The sequence below is a fragment of the Chiloscyllium punctatum genome, chromosome 44 (genome assembly GCF_047496795.1).
Source record: "Chiloscyllium punctatum isolate Juve2018m chromosome 44, sChiPun1.3, whole genome shotgun sequence".
In the NCBI taxonomy this organism is placed as follows: domain Eukaryota; kingdom Metazoa; phylum Chordata; class Chondrichthyes; order Orectolobiformes; family Hemiscylliidae; genus Chiloscyllium; species Chiloscyllium punctatum.
In genome coordinates this window covers 54139584-54159885 of record NC_092782.1, presented here as the reverse complement: position 1 = coordinate 54159885, position 20302 = coordinate 54139584, and the positions used below count along the sequence as shown (strand labels likewise).

Genomic DNA, 20302 nt, shown 5'->3' with positions numbered 1-20302 from the left:
CTGTTGCCTCACAGTGCCAGGGACCTGTGTTCGATTCCAGCCTTGGGTGACTGTCTGTGTGGAGTTTGCACATTCTCCTGTATCTGTGTGGGTTTCCTCCCACACTCGATGTGCAGGTTAAGTGAATTGACCATGCTAAATTGTCCATCGCGTTCAGGGATGTGTAGGTTAGGTGTATTAGTCAGGGGTAAATGTAGGGGAATGGGTCTGGGCAGGTTACCCTTCAGAGGGTCGGTGTGGATTTGTTGGGCCAAATGGCCTGTTTCCACACTATAGGGATTCTGTGATTCTAGAACACTGCTCTGTGGTCCAGACCCAAATTAGGACAGAGAGGAAAATGCAGATAATATGTCCTATTGCTAGCTCTGTTTTTACTATGAACTTCCTCGTTCCACCTATGACACTGGTTACTCTCCCAGTCACTGTTCACAAAGGGCAACAAGAGAAGACTACAGTTACATTTTTCTCCCAATCCTTCAGTTTTTTTCTGCCTCTCCCATATAAAACTCCAATGGTTATGGCCCAGATACCAATGTCAGTAATATGTCATGCGCCATTCACAAAATGCGAGGCATCTTTATTAAAAGCTACTCAGCTAGATTACGTACCAACCCTAAACCCATCACAAGAATATACACTGGTTGCTTAGAAATGCTGCGAGCCAGATCCTACCTCAGGTGGTCAATCCATCAACTAATCTTCAGAGCTAGGTGACCAAACTACTGGAGCTCAGAGTTCCCTTGATATCTGAATTTATACCTTTATCTTGCTATGATTGTGTGCTGTGTAAAGTATTACCTAGTGTTGGCTCCTTTTTTTTAATTGCTTTTTAATTTCAACACCACATTGTTGAAACTCATCATCGTACATTCTCTTGCTCCCCATCCCAAAAAGGCAATGGTTGAAGGAAATACAGACCATGGTCTGGAGTGCTGTCTCTAAACTCTGTTATCTCATGATCACAAGAATCGTGGGCCACAGCTCCAACACAGTTGACTTTTAGCATACGAATCTGCACCTTGCCATGTCCCCTTTCTGTCCCCACAACCGTAATGCAGTTCTTTGATGAGACTATTGGTTTCTTCTTTGAAAGCCATTCCATTACCATGAAACAAACCCAGCACACAGGACTTCACTGTAACTACTTTGCATCCAATGTTAGCAAAAGAACAAAAGCACTGTTACATAATTCAAACTGATTTAATATCATAGTGTAAATAATACATTGGCTTTGGGGTTTTGTGTGTGTGTGTGTGTGTATACATTGGCTTACACCCTACAGATAACAGTCACAGAGTTTCTGTGGGGAGGTTCCAGGAAATGTCAAAGTTCAAGGATTCCCATGTGAAGAGAGAAGGCCTTAAAGTGAACAATTCAGCTCCAATAATGGTCTTGGATTAGGCTTCAGTTAGACTGTGACTCTAATCTCTGAACATACCACCATCTCTCTATCCCTCTCCTGCTTCAAAGATACAATGTGTACAGTGAATAATGCCCATCACCCTGCTCTAACTAAGAGGGTTCAGATACTGGGGGGATATCCAAAGGAACAGGTGGTAACAGCAACAAAGGAGTGAGACCATTTGGTCTCCTTGGGCTTGCTCTACCATTACATTTGGTACAATGCATACACTGGCTAATGAGACAAACCACTTGATAGTTCTGCGTCTTTTGGCTCTCTTAGTGAGTGAAAATAGATCTATCTTTGCCATGAAAACTCAAGAGGAAATATGGCTCAGTAAATGTCAAGTGTTGCTTGCCTCCAGTGAAAGGAAACTGTTCAAATCAGTCTGTGTGCCAACCAAAAAATTGCTTTTCTCTGCTCCTTAATTTTCTTCACCACCCTGTGAGCTGAGTAACCAGATAAGTACCATAACCCCAAGTCTCTTCGTTCCGAGTTATCTTGCCTGCTGATTTTTGCTAGTGGAAAATCACATTATTATCATCTCTCGACAGCCTGCCTTTTCTTCCCAATTGGAAATAGTCACCATGTAGGGAAATTGATAACTTCAAACTTGGCTTTTATCGCATTCTGCGTTTGATCTGCTTGATGACACATTTGACTCTGAGGTTGCAGGTTCAAGTCTGACTGCAGGATATTAGAGTGGGGAACTTGAGCAGTGCTTTAACCATTCTGAGGATGATAAATTTAGCTGGGATCTGATTTGCATGCTTCATTCATAGATCTTTTTAATCATCCTCTTCAGACATGTTATTATACACATATGAAGCAGAAGAGACGTAAACCTAAGTCTCTTGGCCTAGAGCTAAGGACACTTCCATTATACCACAAGAGCTGGCCAAGAATCGAGGGCTGGTAGGGTAAAGGTTTCATTTCTAATACATATGCAATGATCCTAATGCTGAACAGTTCAAAACACTACTCCATTTCTGTTTTCAAACCACATTAATGACTGATTTTTGGGGGTGCAGGGCATAGTTTTGAAATTTGCAAAGCTGCAATGGGATGTGAGGAAGATACTAATAGACTTTAAAAGGACACAGGCTCTGGAAGTAGGTTTGTTCACTGAGCTGGAAGGTTCGTTTTCAGATGTTTCGTCACCACACTAGATGACATCATCACTAAACCTCCAGATGAAGCATTGGTGGCATGGCCTGCTTTCTATTTATGTGTTTAGGTTTCTTTGGCTGGTGATGTCATTTCCTGTGGTGACATCATTTCCACATCACCAACCCAAGGAAACCTAAACACATAAATAGAAAGCAGGCCATGCCACCAGTGTTTCATCCGGAGACTCTCTGATGATGTTACCCAGTATGGTGACAAAACGTCTGAAAACGAACCTTCCACCTCAGCGAGTAAACCTACATCCAGAACCTCAACCTGAGCTACAAATCTTCTCAAAACTTGCGAACAAAAGCTGGTGAAATGGGCAGATGAAATTCGAAATGAATAGATTTTATCAAAATAATACATTTTGATAAAGCATAAGGAAAGGATGCGAGCTATGTAGTACAATTGTAAAAAAAGGTGCAGGGTGAGAGATCTAGGGTTGTTTTTATGAATTTTCGAAGGTGACACAACAGGCTAACGAAGCAATCAACAAACCCTATGCAGTCCTGAGTACAAAAATCAGAATGTTATTTCCCATCGTACTGTTTTTCGTGCCTTGGCTATTTGTTTTATACACACTTAATGTTCCTAATGAGCCTAATAAGTTGTACAATAATGTCTTCACTCTCTAGATACTACTAGAATAACCATTTTGGGTGCATTAGCAGGCAATGGCTGTTGCCATTGGAACAAAATCCTCATGCGAACGTGCCAACAATTTCAACCGGTTTAAACTTTTTACCTAAAAGTGTGCTTGTTGTAAGCGATCAAAGTCAGAAGATTGGATTCTGTTGCTAGCTTAGCAAGATTTTATTGAACTATTTGTTACAAAGTGGAGAAGAGTTGTGAAATGCATGTCTCAACATGATGACCCATGTTGAAAGGTCAGAGCAAGAACAGATGATAATTACGGCACTCAGGTGCTATGAGCTAAGGCTGTGTATGGTGCTGCACTGTAGGTCACCGCATCACTGGGATACACATTGCTGTATATTAACTTTTATTGACCTTGAATGGATGGACAAGCAGTGCAGATGATTTCGAAGGCTCTACTGTCTCTGTGTGAAGCTAAAACATAGACAGAATCTGCCTCCATGTGTCACCTGCCTGCACCTTTTCCTTGCAGTGTGCAGCCCAGGCTGGTCGAAGCTATGGTATCCATTTGAGAGTGTGGCCCTCGAGAAGGCCACAGCACTCCTGGGTTAGAGAGCTGAGCAGGTTTCCTCTTCCCAATTAGTGGCTCCTGGCTGTGGAGGACTGGCTTGCATTCGGATACAGGGATGAGACTGTCATCCGACTCAATGGCTCATGATCGTTTCTGCACCTCCCCTGTTTAAGCCTTTAAGAATTCTTGCAAGTTTTAGTCAGATCACCTCTCATTCTTCTGAACTCCTACAGATCAGAAGCTCAGCCTCTTCAGTCTCTAAATAGGACAGTTGCATCCATCCCAGTGATTAGTTTAGTGACACTCCATAACCTTCCCTCTATGGCAAGTATATCCTTCCTTGAGTTTTTTTTTGGGGGGGATGCTGGGGTGTGGTGGCTGTGGCAAGGGTTCCACACAATTGAAGCAAGACATTTTGTACTCCTGTACTGAATCCTCTTGGGTTAAATTCCGCCATATTGCTCCCCTTTCTAACTGCTTGTGGCATTGGCTTGTTACCATTCCATAACCTGGGGTTAAGAACACAGAGGTCCCTTTGGGCACCATCAGAAGTCACATGACACCAGGCAATAGTCCAACAGGTTTATTTGAAATCACATCTGATGAAAGAAGAGCGTTTCGAAAGCTTGTGATTTCAAATAAACCTTTTGGACTGTAACCTAGCGTCGTGTGACTTCTGACTTTGTCCACCCCAGAACACTGCCAATACCTTCACACCTGGTGGATATCAAAATGTCTCCAACACCATTTAAGAAATACTCTGCATCTCCGTTCCTCCCAGCAGACTGTATGACCCCCAACTTAGCGAGAGTTCATGACATCATGAGAGAGATCTGAAAACTGACCGTGGGATTTTGCTCTTAATATTAATGCTTTCCTTCTCTTTTGCAGGCAGAGCAGCCCAGAGGTAACTGGATCATTACAAAGGTAGGACACTGGTTCTGTGTTTCTCTGGCCGACAGACTGTTCCTTTTTATTCCAGCTTGGACTGGGAGTGAGAAAAAGGGTCACTCTCACATTTTGAGGCAGTGCTGCACGTCTGTGTTAGATTGGAATAAAGGATAATTGTGCAGTTGGGAGGGAGCTTCTGTAGAACCAGCAAATTAGTTGATTTATTTTTTTTCAGCTCAGAGGTCTTGTGCACCCCTGCTGATTTCCTCCATAATGCTTCTGAAGGTCACACGATAAATACAGATGAAGAAAGCTATTCACTGTAACTCAGCTCATCCATGTAGAAAACATGGTCACATCCAACTGTCACTAAGTCACTTGCAATCTTCTTTGCATCCACCATCCTAGCTGAATGAATTAATTGCTCATTGTTTGCAGAATATTCTGATATTAGTCCTGAATTTGCTTTTTCTCAAATTAATTTTTGACCTTTCTTGGTTTATTTTGACACTCTTATCAGAACAGCAACTTACACTGATGTTGTGGCATGAGCTAAAGAAACACTCTGAATCCCCTCAGACAAAAAAAAGAGTTGACGCTGCTGGATGAAAGTTTTTAGGTTTTGGCAAATTAGATGACATTACAGTGTGGAAACAGGCCCTTCGGCCCAACAAGTCCACACCGACCCGCCGAAGCGCAACCCACCCATGCCCCTATCCCCTTTTACCCCTTTTACCTAACACTACGGGCAATTTAGCACGGCCAGTTCACCTGACCTGCACATCTCTGGACTGTGGGAGGAAACCAGAGCACCCGGAGGAAACCCACGCAGACACGGGGAGAACGTGCAAACTCCACACAGTCAGTCGCCTGAGGCGGGAATTGAACCCGGAATGTTAGGAAGTGATGTTAGGAGAGAGGGCGAGATGGCTTGATTGAAGTAATGGGTTCTAAGGAGTGTCTGAAAAGGAAAGAGAGGGTTGGATGGACAGGGAAGATCCAAGAGAGTGTTCCGGAGTTGACCCAAGCAGCTGAAAACTTTGTCACCAATGGAAGAAATTTGATGGATGTGTGAGACAGAGTGGGAGGAGTGTAGAGTTCTCGGAGGGTTGTGGAGCCAGAAAAGAGCTGTGGAGGAATTTGTACCTTTTGTTTTATGATGACTATTTTAAATTCAAGATTTCAGGGCCTGAGAGCAAATGTAAGTCCATAAAGACAGGAGTGATTGATAAGTGGAATTTGGTGAGGGATGTGATATGAACAGCAGCAATGTATTCTGAATTTCTTTTTGAGGTTTTGATATTCACAGGGTATTCCCTCAACAAATAAATGTAGTCTTTTCTGGTTAGGAATTGTATACTTATTGCATCCTTTTGAATAATACAGAAAGGCAATTGATATCCTCTAATCTATTATAATGCAAATAGTATCAGGAATAAGGGTGACAAACTCGGAGGAGAAAGTGAGGACTGCAGATGCTGGAGGTCAGAGCTGAAAATGTGTTGCTGGAAAAGCGCAGCAGGTCAGGCAGCATCCAAGGGGCAGGAGAATCGACGTTTCCTGAAGAAGGGCTCCTGCCTGAAACGTCGATTCTCTTGCTCCTTGGATGCTGCCTGACCTGCTGCGCTTTTCCAGCAACACATTTTCAGCTCTGACAAACTCAGTTCCAAGTACTGATCCATGCTCTATGATATTGTGGCCGTTACGGAGACTTGGATATCACAGGGACAGGAATGGCTGTTGGATGTTCCAGGGTTTAGATGTTTCAAAAGGAATGGTTTGGGGGAGATAAGAGGTAGGGGAGTGGCATTGCTAATCAGGGATAGTATCACTGCTGCAGAAAGGGAGGTTGTCAAGGAGGGTTTGTCTACAGAGTCAGTACGGGTGGAAGTCAGAAACAGGAAAGGAGCAGTCACTTTATTGGGAGTTTTCTACAGCCTTCCCAATAGCAACAGAGACACGGAGGAGCAGATTGGGAGGCAGACTTTGGAAATGTGTAAAAATAACAGGGTTGTTGTCATGGCTGATTTTAAGTTTCCTAATATTGATTGGAACCTCCTTAATCCAAATAGCTTGGATGGAGTAGTTTTATCAAGTATATCCAGGAAGGAATCTTGGCTCAATATGTAGATAGGCCAACATGTTCTTCATGTTCTACACTTACATGAAGAACAAGAGAAGGGAGGCCATATTGGATTTGGCGAACCAGGCCAGGTGTCAGATCTCTCGGGTGGGAGAGCATTTCAGTGACAGTGATCACAACTCACTGATCTTTACTATAGTCATGAGAGGGATAGGAGGCATGGGAAAGTATTTAATTGAGGGAGGGGGAATTACAATGTTATTAAGCAGGAACTGGAGCTCCTAAATAGAGAATGGATGTTCTCAGGAAAGTGCATGACAGAAATGTGGAGGTTGTTTAGGGAGCACTTGCTAATCATGCTGGATAGGTTTGTTCCACTGAGACAAGGAAGGGATGGTTAGGGTTAAGGTTAGAGTGAGGGCGAAGTTTGGGTTAAGTTTATGTGATGGAACCTTGGGTGACAAGGGATGTGGAACATCTAGTCAAGAGCAAGAAGGAATCTTGATTAAGGTTGAGGAGGCAAGGATCAGACATGGCTCTAGAGGGTCACAAGGTAGCCAGGAAGGAACTGAAGAATGGACTTAAGAGAGCTAGACAGGGGATAAAAGAACTTTAGTGGGTAGGATTAAGGAAAACCCTGAGGCATTCTACACTTACATGAAGAACAAGAGAACAGCCAGAGTGAGGACAGGGCTGATCAGGGATAGTGGAGGGAACTTGTGCCTGGAGGCCTTAATGAATACTTTGCTTCAGTATTCACTACTGAGAGGGGCTTTTCCATTTGTGAGGACAGCATGAAATGGGCTGATATGCTTGGACAGATTGATGTTAAGAAGGAGAATGTGCTGAAAATATTGAAAAACATAAGGATAGATAAGTCCCCGGGCCAGACAGGATATACCCAAGGTTACGACAGGATGTGAGTGAAGAGATTGCACCTTTGGTGATGATCTTTGCATCCTCACTGTCTACTGGAGTAGTATCAGATGATTGAAGGGTGGCAAATGTTATTACCCTGGTCAAGAAACGGCATAGAGATAATCCTGGGAATTATAGACCAGTCCGTCTTATCTCTGTGGTGGGCAAATTATTGGACAGGGTTCTGAGACATAGGATTTCTGATTACTTGGAAAACCATGCTTTGATTAGAGATAGGCAGCATGGCTTTGTGAGAGGCAGATCATGTCTCACAAGCCTTATTGAGTTATTTGAGGATGTAACCAAACACATTGATGAAGGTAGAGCAGTGGATGTGGTGTACGTGGATTTTAGTAACGTGTTTGATAAGGTTCCCCATGGTATGCTCATTTAGAAAATAAGGAGGTATGGGATACGGGGAAATTTAGCTGTCTGACACAGAATTGGCTGGCCCATAGAAGACAGAGAGTACTGGTAGATGGAAAATATTCAACCTGGAGTTCAATGACCAGTGGTGGTCCACAGGGATCAATTCTGGGACTTCTGCTCTTTGTGATTTTCATAAATGACTTGGATGAGGATGTGGAAGGGTGGGTTAGTAAGTTTGCCAATGTAACAAAGGCAGGTGGAGTGGTAGATAGTGTGGAGGGCTGTTGTAGTTTGCAACAGACATTGACAGGATGCAGAACTGGGCTGATAAGTGGCAGATGGAGTTCAACCTGTAAAAATGCAAAGCAATTCATTTTGAAAGGTTGAATTTGAATACAGAATGCAGGGTTAAAGGCAGGATTCTTAGTACTGTGGAGGGACAGAGGGATCTTGGGGTCCGTGTCCTTTGGTCCCTCATAGTTGCCACCCAGGTTGATAAGCCTGTTAAGAAGGTGTGCGGTATGTTGGCTTTCGTTACCCGGGGGATTGAGTTTAAGAGCCATGAGGTTATGCTGCAGCTGTATAGAGTCCTAGTTCGACCACACTTGGAATATTGTGTTCAGTTCTGGACGCCTCATTATAGATGGATGTGGAAGCTTTTGAGAGAGAGAGCAGAGAATAACCAGGATGCTGCCTGAACTGGAGGGCATGTCTTATGACAAAAGGTTGAGCAAACTAGGGCTTTTCTCATTGGAGCGAAGAAGGGTGAGAGGTGATTTGATAGAGGTGTACAAGATAATGAGAGGCATTGGTAGAGTGAACAGTCAGAAACTTTTTTTCCCAGGGAAAAGTGGCTATCACAAGGGGCGTAAATTTAAGGTAATTGGAGAAAAGTTCAAGGGAGATATCAGAGGTAGGTTCTTTACACAGAGTGGTGTGTGTGTTGTGTGTGTGTTTTCTTGTGTGTGTTTGTTGTGTGTGGGTTATGTGTTGTGTGTGGGTTGTGTGTGTGTTGTGCGTGTTTTGTTGTGTGTGTTGTGCGTGTTTTGTTGTGTGTGTTGTGCGTGTTTTGTTGTGTGTGTGTTGTGCGTGTTTTGTTGTGTGTGTTTTGTGCGTGTTTTGTTGTGTGTGTTTGTTGTGTTTTTGGTGTGTTGTGTGTGTGTTGTTTGTTGTGTGTTTTGTGCATGTTTTGTTGTGTGTGTTGTGCGTGTTTTGTTGTGCGTGTTTGTGTGTGTGTATTTTTTGTTTGTGTGTGTTGTACGTGTTTTGTTGTGTGTGTTTGGTGTGTGTGTGTATTTGGTGTGTGTGTGTGTGTGTTTTGTTGTGTGTGTGTGTGTGTTTTGTTGTGTGTGTGTGTGTGTTTTTGTTGTGTGTGTTGTGTGTGTGTGTGTTGTGTGTGTGGTGTGTTGTGTGTGTGTGTGTGTGTTTTTGTTGTGTGTGTGTGTTGTGTGTGTGGTGTGTTGTGTGTGTGTGTGTTTGGTGTGTGTGTGTGTGTGTTTTGTTGTGTGTGTGTGTGTGTGTTTTGTTGTGTGTGTGGTGTGTTGTGTGTGTGTGTTGTGTGTTTGTGTGTTGTGTGTGTGTGTGTGTGTGTGTTTTTGTTGTGTGTGTGGTGTGTTGTGTGTGTGTGTTGTGTGTTTGTGTGTTGTGTGTGTGTGTGTGTTTTTGTTGTGTGTGTGTTTTTGTTGTGTGTGTGTGTGTTTTTGTTGTGTGTGTGTTGTGTGTGTGTGTGTTGTGTGTGTGGTGTGTTGTGTGTGTGTGTGTGTGTTTTTGTTGTGTGTGTGTGTTGTGTGTGTGGTGTGTTGTGTGTGTGTGTGTTTGGTGTGTGTGTGTGTGTGTTTTGTTGTGTGTGTGTGTGTTTTGTTGTGTGTGTGTGTGTGTGTTTTGTTGTGTGTGTGGTGTGTTGTGTGTGTGTGTTGTGTGTTTGTGTGTTGTGTGTGTGTGTGTGTGTGTTTTTGTTGTGTGTGTGGTGTGTTGTGTGTGTGTGTTGTGTGTTTGTGTGTTGTGTGTGTGTGTGTGTTTTTGTTGTGTGTGTGTTTTTGTTGTGTGTGTGTGTGTTTTTGTGTGTGTGTTGTGTGTGTGTGTGTTGTGTGTGTGTGTGTTGTGTGTGTGTGTTTTTGTTGTGTGTGTGGTGTGTTGTGTGTGGTGTGTTGTGTGTGGTGTGTTGTGTGTGGTGTGTTGTGTGTGTGGTGTGTTGTGTGTGGTGTGTTGTGTGTGTGTGTTGTGTGTTTGTGTGTGTGTGTGTGTTTTGTTGTGTGTGTGTGTGTTTTTGTTGTGTGTGTGGTGTGTTGTGTGTGTGTGTGTTGTGTGTGTGTGTGTGTGTGTTGTGTGTGGTGTGTTGTGTGTGGTGTGTTGTGTGTGGTGTGTTGTGTGTGGTGTGTGTGTGTTGTGTGTGTGTGTTGTGTGTTTGTGTGTGGAATGCACTACCAGCTACCACATGGATGATATTAAATTGAAGACTATCACACTTTCTTCCAATGGAGCAGATATCACCAAATTGAATAGCAACTCCCAGAAATGTAATCCTGCACATAAAAGTTAATTTTACAAATCTATCATTATGAAAATACTTGACTGCATATTGTTTATGTGAAAATACTTTGATTTCCCACTTGTTTGAGAATCAAATTAAAAGGTGAAGGAACAAGAAATGTTGGTGCTGTAGTGGCTTTATTTTAGAAAAGATATCAGTCTCAAGACATGGGCACCATTGGCAAGACTGTTGCTAGGCCCTGGTTTCCCTTAAAGAAATGCTTTGAATCACTTCAGACAAAAAGAAATGACACTGCTGTGTGACATGAAGTTAGGAGAGAGGACGAGATGCTTGTTTGAAGCGATGGGTGCGTCACCATGAATGGCCATTTCAATGGTTCAAGTCAGGAATCGCCAATAATCTTTCCGTAATCTATCGTCCTACGTTGGTCCTGATGGAGATCACTGCTCTAAGAGAAAATGCTGATGTTTGAGGGGTGGAACATAACAAATTCCCTTCCCCAGCTTCCTGCTGATGAGGCCGCAGATCAAAGACTCGTGCTGTTTTGGTGGGGGGAATCCTGATCCACGTGGTTTCTGAGCAGTTGGTAGTAATTTAGTCACTTGTGCCAAAACTGGTGATTTAGCTGCTTCGTGGATATGATGTCATATGGCAATGTCAGCTAATAATCTCGGAGGATGATCCCCACAACTATAGACCAAATTATTGACGGAAATTCCTACAGGACCTATAATTGAATTTGATGGGCTCCATGAAAACTGGCATTAGGTACAAAGCTGGGGACCGGGAGTATTGAATCTAAAATGCATGCTTTAATATTCCAAACTATCCCAAGTGATCTTTTTATTGGAAAATCAGATGTTTTGTCTCCCATACAAGTCAAGATGCAGGATTCCCCCTCTTCAGCTGTGGGAGTTGTAGACCTTGGAGCACATTTTAACCGGAAAGGCAAGCCAACAAAGAGCAGTACAGGGATGGCAGGAGTCCAGGGGCAGGGCTATTTCTGTGTTTGAGTGTCATTAATGAACAGAGCATTGTGTACTTGTCATTAGCAGGAGTCCATCAAAGAGTAAGCAACCTTAGAGAGCTGTTGCTTCATGAAGGATTATCTCATTGAACTAAAACACTCTGGCTCTGAGAATAAGAATTACAAACAATCCTATTGTTTACATCCCTTCAAAGGAGGATGAAAGCTTTTCTCTTTTTTTAAAAAAAAATCACATTAGCAAATTCATCATGAACAGATTTCTGAGGAAATCTCACTCCATAAATAGTCCATGAGCCCATCAAGTCAGCTCTGCCATTTGATCATGCTGATATCTTTCTGAACCCTGTTTCTCCTGCCTTCTCCATGTAACTTTTGATCCCCTTACTCATCTATCTTTGTCTCAAATACACCGAATGACTTGGCCTCCACAGCTGTCTGTGGCAATGGTCTCCACAGATTCACAAACCTGTGGCTGAAGAAATTCTTCCTCATCTCAGTTCTAAGGGGGTCATCCCTTCACTCCGGGGCTGTGCCCTCAGGCCATGGTCTCTGCTACTGGTGGAAACATTTTCTCCCCATCCACTCTATTCAGGCCTCTCAGTATTCACTAAGTTTTAATGACACCGTCAAGTACAGCCCCAGAGTCCTCAACCACTCCTCTTATGGCAAACCCTTCAATCCTGCGATCGTTCTTGTTAACCTCCTGTAGACCCCCTCCAACACCAGCAAATCCTTCCTTGGTATGAGGCTCAAAATTGCTCACAATATTCCAAATGTTGTCTGACCAGAGCCTTCGACAGCTTCAGCAGTACATCCCTGCTGTGGTATTCTAGCTGTCTTGAAATTAATGCTGACATTGCGTAGAACGTCGAACAATGCAGCGCTTTTCAGGCCCTTCGACCCTTGATGTTGCAGCGATCTGTGAACTAATGTAAGCCCCTCCCCCTACACTATCCCATCATCATCCATGTGCTTATCCAAGGATTGTTTAAATCTCCCTAATGTGGCTGAGTTAACTACATTGGCAGGTAGGGCACTCCATGCCCTTACCACTCTCTGAGTAAAGAACCTGCCTCTAACATCTGTCTTAAATCTATTGCCCCTCAATTTGTAGTTATGTCCCCTCGTACACGCTGACATCATCATTCAAGGAAAAAGACTCTCACTGTCTACCTATCTAATCCTCTGATCATCTTGTATGTGTCTGTCAAATCCCCTCTTAGCCTTTTTTTCTCCAATGAGAACAGACCCGTCCCTCAGCCGTTCCTCATAAGACCGGCTTTTGCCCGAAACGTCGATTTCGAAGCTACTTAGATGCTGCCTCAACTCTCTTCCAGCACCACTAATCCAGAATCTGGTTTCCAGCATCTGCAGTCATTGTTTTTACCTTCGTTCCAAACCAGGCAACATCCTGATAAATCTCCTCTGCACCTTTTCCAAAGCTTCCACATCCTTGCTGTAATGGGGCGACCAAAACTGTACACAATATCCCAAGTACAGCCGCACCAGCATTTTATATAGTTGCAGCGTGACGTTACAGCTCTGGAACTCAATCCCTCTACCAATGAAACCTAACACACCGTATGCCTTCTTAACAACATTATCAACCTGGATGGTAAATTTCAGGGGTCTATGCACATGGACTCCAAGAACCCTCTGCACATCCACACTACCAAGAATCTTTCCATTGACCCAGTGCTCTGCCTTCCTGTTATTCTTGCCAAAGTGAATCACCTCACATTTAGCTGCATCGAACTCCATTTGCCACCTCTCAGCTCAATGCTGCGGTTTATCCTAGTCCCCCTGCAACCTGCAGCATTCTTCCACACCGTCCACTATTCCGCCGACTTTAGTGTCATCTGCAAACTTACTAACCCATTCACCTTATGCCTGCGTCCAAGTTATTTATAAAAATGACAAGCAGCAATGGTCCCAAAACAGATCCTTGTGGCACACCATGAATAACCGGACTCCAGGCTGAATATTTTCCATCAACCACTACTTGCTGACTTCTTATAAAAAGCCAGTTCCTGATCCAAACTGCTAAATCACCTTCAATCCCATGCCTCTGCATTTCTTCCAACAGCCTACCATGTGGAACCTTATCAAAGGCTTTACTGAAGTCTATGTACACCACCTGATGAAGGGCTTTTGCCCGATACGTCAATTGTACTGCTCTTTGGATGCTGCCTGAACTTTTCCAGCACCACTAATCCAGAATCTGGTTTCCAGCATCTGCAGTCATTGTTTTTACCTCCATGTACACCACGTCAACTTCCCTACCCTCATCCACATTCTTGGTCACCTTCTCAAAAAACTCAGTGAGGTTTGTGAGACATGACCTGCCCTTGACGAAACCATGTTGACTATCTGCAATCCAATTGTTGCTTGCTAGATGATTGCAAATCCTATCTCTTATAATCCTTTTCCTACAACAGAAGTAAGGCTCAGTGGTCTATAATTACCTGGGTCATCTCTACTGCCCTTCTTGAACAGGCGCACATTTGCAATCCTCCAGTCCTCTGGTACTAAACTTATAGACAATGATGACTCAAAGATCAAGGCCAAAGGATCCGCCATCTCCTCCCTAGCTTCCCAGATAAATCCCATTTAGCCCAAGGGACTTGTCTACTTTCACTCCTTCTGGAATTGATAACACCTCCTCCTTACTAACCTCAATCCTTTCTAGTCTAATATCCCGTATCTCATTCTTCTCCACCAATCACCGGCTGCCATCCTGAAAAAGGCTCCTTTATCCCCACTCTCCATCTTCTGCCAGTCAGCCAATCCTCTACCCATGCCAGTACCTTGCTCCCAGCACCATGGGTTCTTATCTTGTTTAGCGGCTTTCTGAAGGGCCTTGTAGAAATCTAGATAAATCACATCCACTGACTCTCTTTTGTCTAAATTGCTCACTCAGGTTTGACTGTCAGCCTTGACAGACCCTCATGAGATCAACACCTCCCTTGTAAAGCCCCACAAGTAACATGAAATGACTATGAGAGGCATTTTGTGACTTTAGATTTCTAAGTTCACAATTTGCTGTCAATCAGGATAAACCATCCCATATCATGAGGTTAACGTACAGCTGTTACAATGAGGAATCACAGTTAAAAGATCTATTGTTTGATGGCATTGACCAATACTGAGATACCCAGTCATATAGGAATGGAAGGAGGGTGTTCAGCCCCTCTGATTTGTCTCTCAACTTTATTGACCTGCCTCTTTATCCTTAGATTACTGAGGTAAAAACATCAAAGTGTCATTTTGGCAGGAACTGATGTCACCATAATCGCATGGAAGCATTCTAATCCAAGATGATCAAAGCGCAAAATTCTGAAGTATTGCAGATGCCAGGCAGCATATATGGAGAGGAAAAGTTCACATTTTGGGCAGTTGACTTTTCACCTGAATCAATGCAAAACGTTTTCTGTATTTTCTGTTTTTATGTACAAACGTCACAGCAGTATAAGTTTCTTTCAGTATTATTGCAAATCCTAGCTCCAGTTACCTAGGGGAAAGAATGCAGAATCAGGCACTGATGCTGCCAGACTTGCTGAGTTTCTCTAGCAATATTAGCTTGTGTTTCAGATCTCCAGCATTATAGTTCTTAGTTTTTCTTTTGGGAACCTGGCTTCTGTTTGGTCGTGAACAATACATAGAACAGAGATTGGAAATGAAAGATTGTGAAGACTAGAAATCTTAACCGAGAAAGGAAATTGTGGAGTGGGGATAGCCTACAGTATGATTATTGGTCAGGATTACACTTTGAAGACTTCCTGTGTGGGGATGATTTGAGAGGTGTTGAGTAACAAACTGATGTTCTAGTTCTGCTACATTATCCTGGATTAGATTCAATCCACGATACTGCAAGCAGGTTACAACATAAATTAGCCTTGAAGGAAAAGCAGTGTGAATTTACCAGAACGATGTGTTGATTCATTAAGCTAGAGGAGAGGTTTAAAATAAATTTAATTAATTTAAGGCTAAGTTTGTATTCCTTGGAAGTTGAGAAGGTGTTTTTGTTAGGAGTATTCAAGATGTTAAGGGAACTAGATTCTAGGACAAGGAGGCATGGTGAAAACCATGAAAGGTCACTGGATCCGAAACGTTAACTCTGATTTCTCTGCTGCCAGACCTGCTGAGCTTTTCCAGCAATTTCTGTGTTTATTTGTGGTCAAAACCCGACTTTGTCAGGAGTGAAATTAGGAAACGCATCACGTCACAATGATTGGAAGCATTTAGAAATCTGTTGTGCAAATGATATCCCAACAATGATTAATGTTAAAACTCTGACGAATTGAATTTGCTGACCTTTCTGTTGAGAGATATTGGTGAGGGTGGGTATGTGGAGTCCTGGTTTGTGGATCAGCCAGGAGCTAAGTAAGTAGCGAAATAGGCCCAAGGTGCTTCCTCCTGTTTCAATGTACCTGGGGTCTGCACCTCAACAAAAGCTGTGGGGATTGGGAGCAGATGAAGTTGTGGGGACACAGAATAAGCTACGTTGACATTGTCAGTGGGTAAAGGATACATTTATTAATCTCTGCTTGCGGGGGAAGTAAACATTTCAGTTCCATATGCTATAACACTTGCACATTCTGTCAAGTTTGTCAGTAGTAAGCAAAGCTAACAGGGATTCTTGTCTGTGTTTTTTTTAAAACTAGATTAGCAGAGCTCTCAGTAATTCAGGGCTGATTAGCAGTTGATTGATTTTAATCAACAATTATTTTTCTTTGTAGTAATTTAGGCAGATGTTGCTGAGTTCATTGCTTGGTTGCTGTTTGGAATCCTTAAGAACTGTGCTGGAATGCAGCCATTTTGGGAAACAGTTGAGTAATAGTTAAACAGTGGCGGTTCCTCAAAGCCTTGGGCAGAGTTCTTTTTGGGTTTAGCAGCATCGTCATGAACTATAACATAAGTGTCCAATGTTCTCACGTAACCAAATGTGCACGATACCAAGTAGTTTTGCTCAGCAGTTCCCACTGTGCATCCCCATGAGTCTAAGAATAAAGTAAGATACAACATGTTTGTTTGTCTAAGTACTCCTCACCTTCAGATACAGTTATTAGAAATAAATAACTGGACTGGGAAAATATATCGGTCTATTTTTGGACTGCGGATTTTTCTCCCTGTCAATTTACATCGTTTTTATTAAAAGGGAAACAAAGTGAAAGGTCATTATTGGAAACTCCAGATGTTTGTACATCAGAGGGATAAAGCCACCAGCTGTTTGGATGTTGTCAACAACAACTTACCTATCCATACCATCTTTTAATATCGCAAATCATCCCAGGACACTTCACAGAACCATTAACAATCAAAATTTGATGTTAATCCACTGCAGGCAGGCACTTGAGACAGGAGGTAACAAGTTGTTTAAAGGGATAGGGTAAAGGAGCATCTTAAAAAGGGGAGAGGGAGATGGTGAGACTCAGAAAATTCCAGAACTTAAATCTTGGCTATCTGAAACAGTCGCACCAAGGATCTACACAATTTCAGCAGGACATCTTTACTCTTGTACTCAAATCCCCTTACAATGAAGCACAGCATAAAATATGCCTTCCTAATTGTTTAATGCTAGTTAGCTTTTTAGACTCATGAACAAAGGAACTCTGAAAACAAAGCCATGTTGTGGTGTTCGTGTCATTAGAGGACACTGGTTTGAATCCTACTGTGGCAGATGGTGAAATTTGAATTTAGTTTGAAAAATCTGGAATTTAAAAATAAGGTGGGTCTCATGACAACCATGTGACCACTGTTAATTTTCATATATACTCGTCTGGTTCCATAAAGCCTTAAGGGAAGGAATCTGCCATCCTTACCTGGTCTGGCCTACATGTGAGTCCAGACCCACAGCAATGTGGTTGACTCTTCCCTGCTCTCCAGGCAGTAAGGAATGGACAATAAATGCTGGCCTAGCCAGTAACATCCACATTTCACCAATTAATAATAAAACATACCCCTTGGGAAAACATTGTTCAAACGTCTGAAAACTGAAAACTAAAAATGCTAGCAAGCACAGCGGGTCAGGCAGCATCCGTGGAGAGAAAGCAAGCTAACATTTTGAGTCTAAACTTGAAACATCAGCTTGTTTTGTCTCCCTGGGCACTGCCTGACCTGCAGCTGTGATCTCCAGCATTTTTTTGTTTTTGGTTCAGTTTCCAGCATCTGCAGTAATTTGCTCCTACAATGTTCAAACTTCTCATTAATTATGGAATACTTTTTTTTCACGAAAGCAGTTATCTTCACAGTTAGACACATGATTGTGATTTCAGTGTAATTTATTATCTTTTATTTTAGGTTTTTGAATTTTGAACTAGTGGCAAATGGGATGTTTCTGTGTATCTGAAAATAGAACATAGAACAATACAGCACAGAACATGCCCTTCAGCCCACGATGTTGTGCCGAACATTTGTCCTAGGTTAAGCACCTATCAATGTTCCTATCCAATTGCCACTTAAAGGTCACCAATGATTCTGACTCTGCCACTCCCACAGGCAGCACATTTCATGCCCCCACCACTCTCTGGGTAAAGAACCTACCCCTGACATCCCCCCTGTATCTTCCACCCTTCACCTTAAATTTATGTCCCCTTGTAACACACTGTTGTACCCGGGGAAAAAGTCTCTAACTGTCTACTCTATCTATTCCCCTGATCATCTTATAAACCTCTATCAAGTCACCCCTCATCCTTTGTCGTTCAATGAGAAAAGGCCTAGCACTCTCAACCTATCCTCATACGACCTATTCTCCATTCCAGGCAACATCCTGGTAAATCTCCTCTGCACCCTCTCCAAAGCTTCCACAACTTTCCTAAAATGAGGCGACCAGAACTGCACACAGTACTCCAGATGTGGCCTTACCAAGATCCTATACAGCTGCAACATCACCTCACGACTCTTGAATTCAATCTCTCTGCTAATGAACGCTAATGCACCATAGGCCTTTTTACAAGCTCTATCCACCTGAGTGGCAACTTTCAAAGATCTATAAACATAGACCCAAGATACCTCTGCTCCTCCACCTTACTAAGAACCCTACCGTTAACTCTGTATTTCGCATCCTTATTTGTCCCTCCAAAATGGACAACCTCACTCTTGATAGGGTTGAACTCCATCTGCCACTCCTCAGCCCAGCTCTACATCACATCTAAGTCCCTTTGCAGCCGACAACAGCCCTCCTCACTATCCACAACTCCACCAATCTTTGTATCGTCTGCAAGTTTACTGACCCACCCTTCGACTCCCTCTTCTTAATAAAAATTACAAACAGCAGAGGACCCAGAACTGATCTCTGCGGAACTCCACTTGTAACTGGCCTCCAGACTGAATATTTACCATCTACTACCACTCTCTGACTTCGACCGGTTAGCCAGTTCTCTATCCAACTGGCCAAACTTCCCACTATCCCATGCCTCTTCACTTTCCATATAAGCCTACCATGGGGAACCTTATCAAATGCCTTACTAAAATCCATGTCCACTACATCCACTGGTCTACCCTCATCCACATGCTTGGTCACCTCCTCAAAGAATTCGATAAGACTTGGAAGGCAAGACCTACCCCTCACAAATCCGTGCTGGCTGTCCCTAATCAAGCAGTGTCTTTCTAGATACTCATAAATCCTATTCCTCAGTACCCTTTCCATTACTTTGCCTACCACCGAAGTAAGACTAACTGGCCTGTAATTCCTGGGTTACCCTTTTTTGAGCAGGGCACAACATTTGCCACTCTCCAGTCCCCTGGCACCATCCCCATTGACAGTGAAGACGAAAAGATCGTTGCCAACGGTTCTGCAATTTCCTCTCTTGCTTCCCACATAATCCTAGGATATATCCTGTCAGGCCCAGGGAACTTGTCTATCCTCAAGTTTTTCAAAATGCCCAACACATCTTCCTAACAAGTATCTCCTCTAGCTTACCAGTCCGTTTCAACAATACGGTCCCTCTCATTTGTAAATACTGAAGAAAAGTATTCATTCAAGACCTCTCCTATCACTTCCGACTCGATACACTGTCTCCCACTACTGTCCTTGATCGGACCTACCCTCGTTCTCTTCATTCTCATGTTTCTCACGTACACATAAAAGGCCTTGGGGTTATCCTTGATCCTACCTGCCAAAGATTTTTCATGCCCTCTCTCAGCTCTCCTAATCCCTTTTTTCAGCTCCCTCCTGGCTATCCTGTATCCCTCCAACGCTCTGTCTGAACCTTGTTTCCTCAAACTTATGTAAGCCTCCTTCTTCCTCTTTACAAGACATTCAACCTCCCTCGTCAACCAAGGTTCCTTACATGACCATCTCTTTCCTGCCTGACAGGTACATACATATCAAGGACATGTCGTATCTGTTCCTTGAAAAAGTTCCACATTTCAATGACATCCTTCCCTGACTCCTACGCTCCCAATTTATGCTCCTCAGATCCTGTCTTGCAGCATCGTATTTACCCTTCCCCCAATTGTAAAACCTGCGCTGTTGCATGCACCTCTCTCTCCATAACCAAGGTGAAAGTCACAGAATTGTGGTCGCCATCATCAAAATGCTCACCCACGAACAAGCCCAACACTTGTCCTGGTTCGTTACCAAGTACCAAATCCAATATGGCCTCCCCTCTGGTCGGACAATCTACATACTGAGTTAGAAAAGCTTCCTGGACACACTGCACAAACACCGCCCCATCCAATCTACTTGATCTAAAGAGCTTCCAATCAATATTTGGGAAGTTGAAATCGCCCATGACTACTACCCTGTGGCTTCTGCACCTTTCCAAAATCTGTTTTCCAATCTGTTTCTCCACATCTCTGCTGCTATTGGGGGGCCTATA

General features: G+C 43.1%; 1 protein-coding gene across 24 annotated transcripts in view; it reads left to right on the top strand.

Moving 5' to 3' along the window:
• celf2 (cugbp, Elav-like family member 2) overlaps nt 1-20302 on the top strand; it is a 985143-nt gene that overhangs the window by 466600 nt on the left and 498241 nt on the right. For all 24 annotated transcript variants that reach the window (XM_072562980.1, XM_072562977.1, XM_072562973.1 and 21 more), the window contains one exon: nt 4632-4667. Coding sequence is in view for 13 of the 24 variants with exons in the window: in XM_072562962.1 (XP_072419063.1) it covers nt 4632-4667 (36 nt within the window). In the remaining 11 variants the exon portion in view is untranslated. The remainder of the gene's footprint in view (nt 1-4631; nt 4668-20302) is intronic.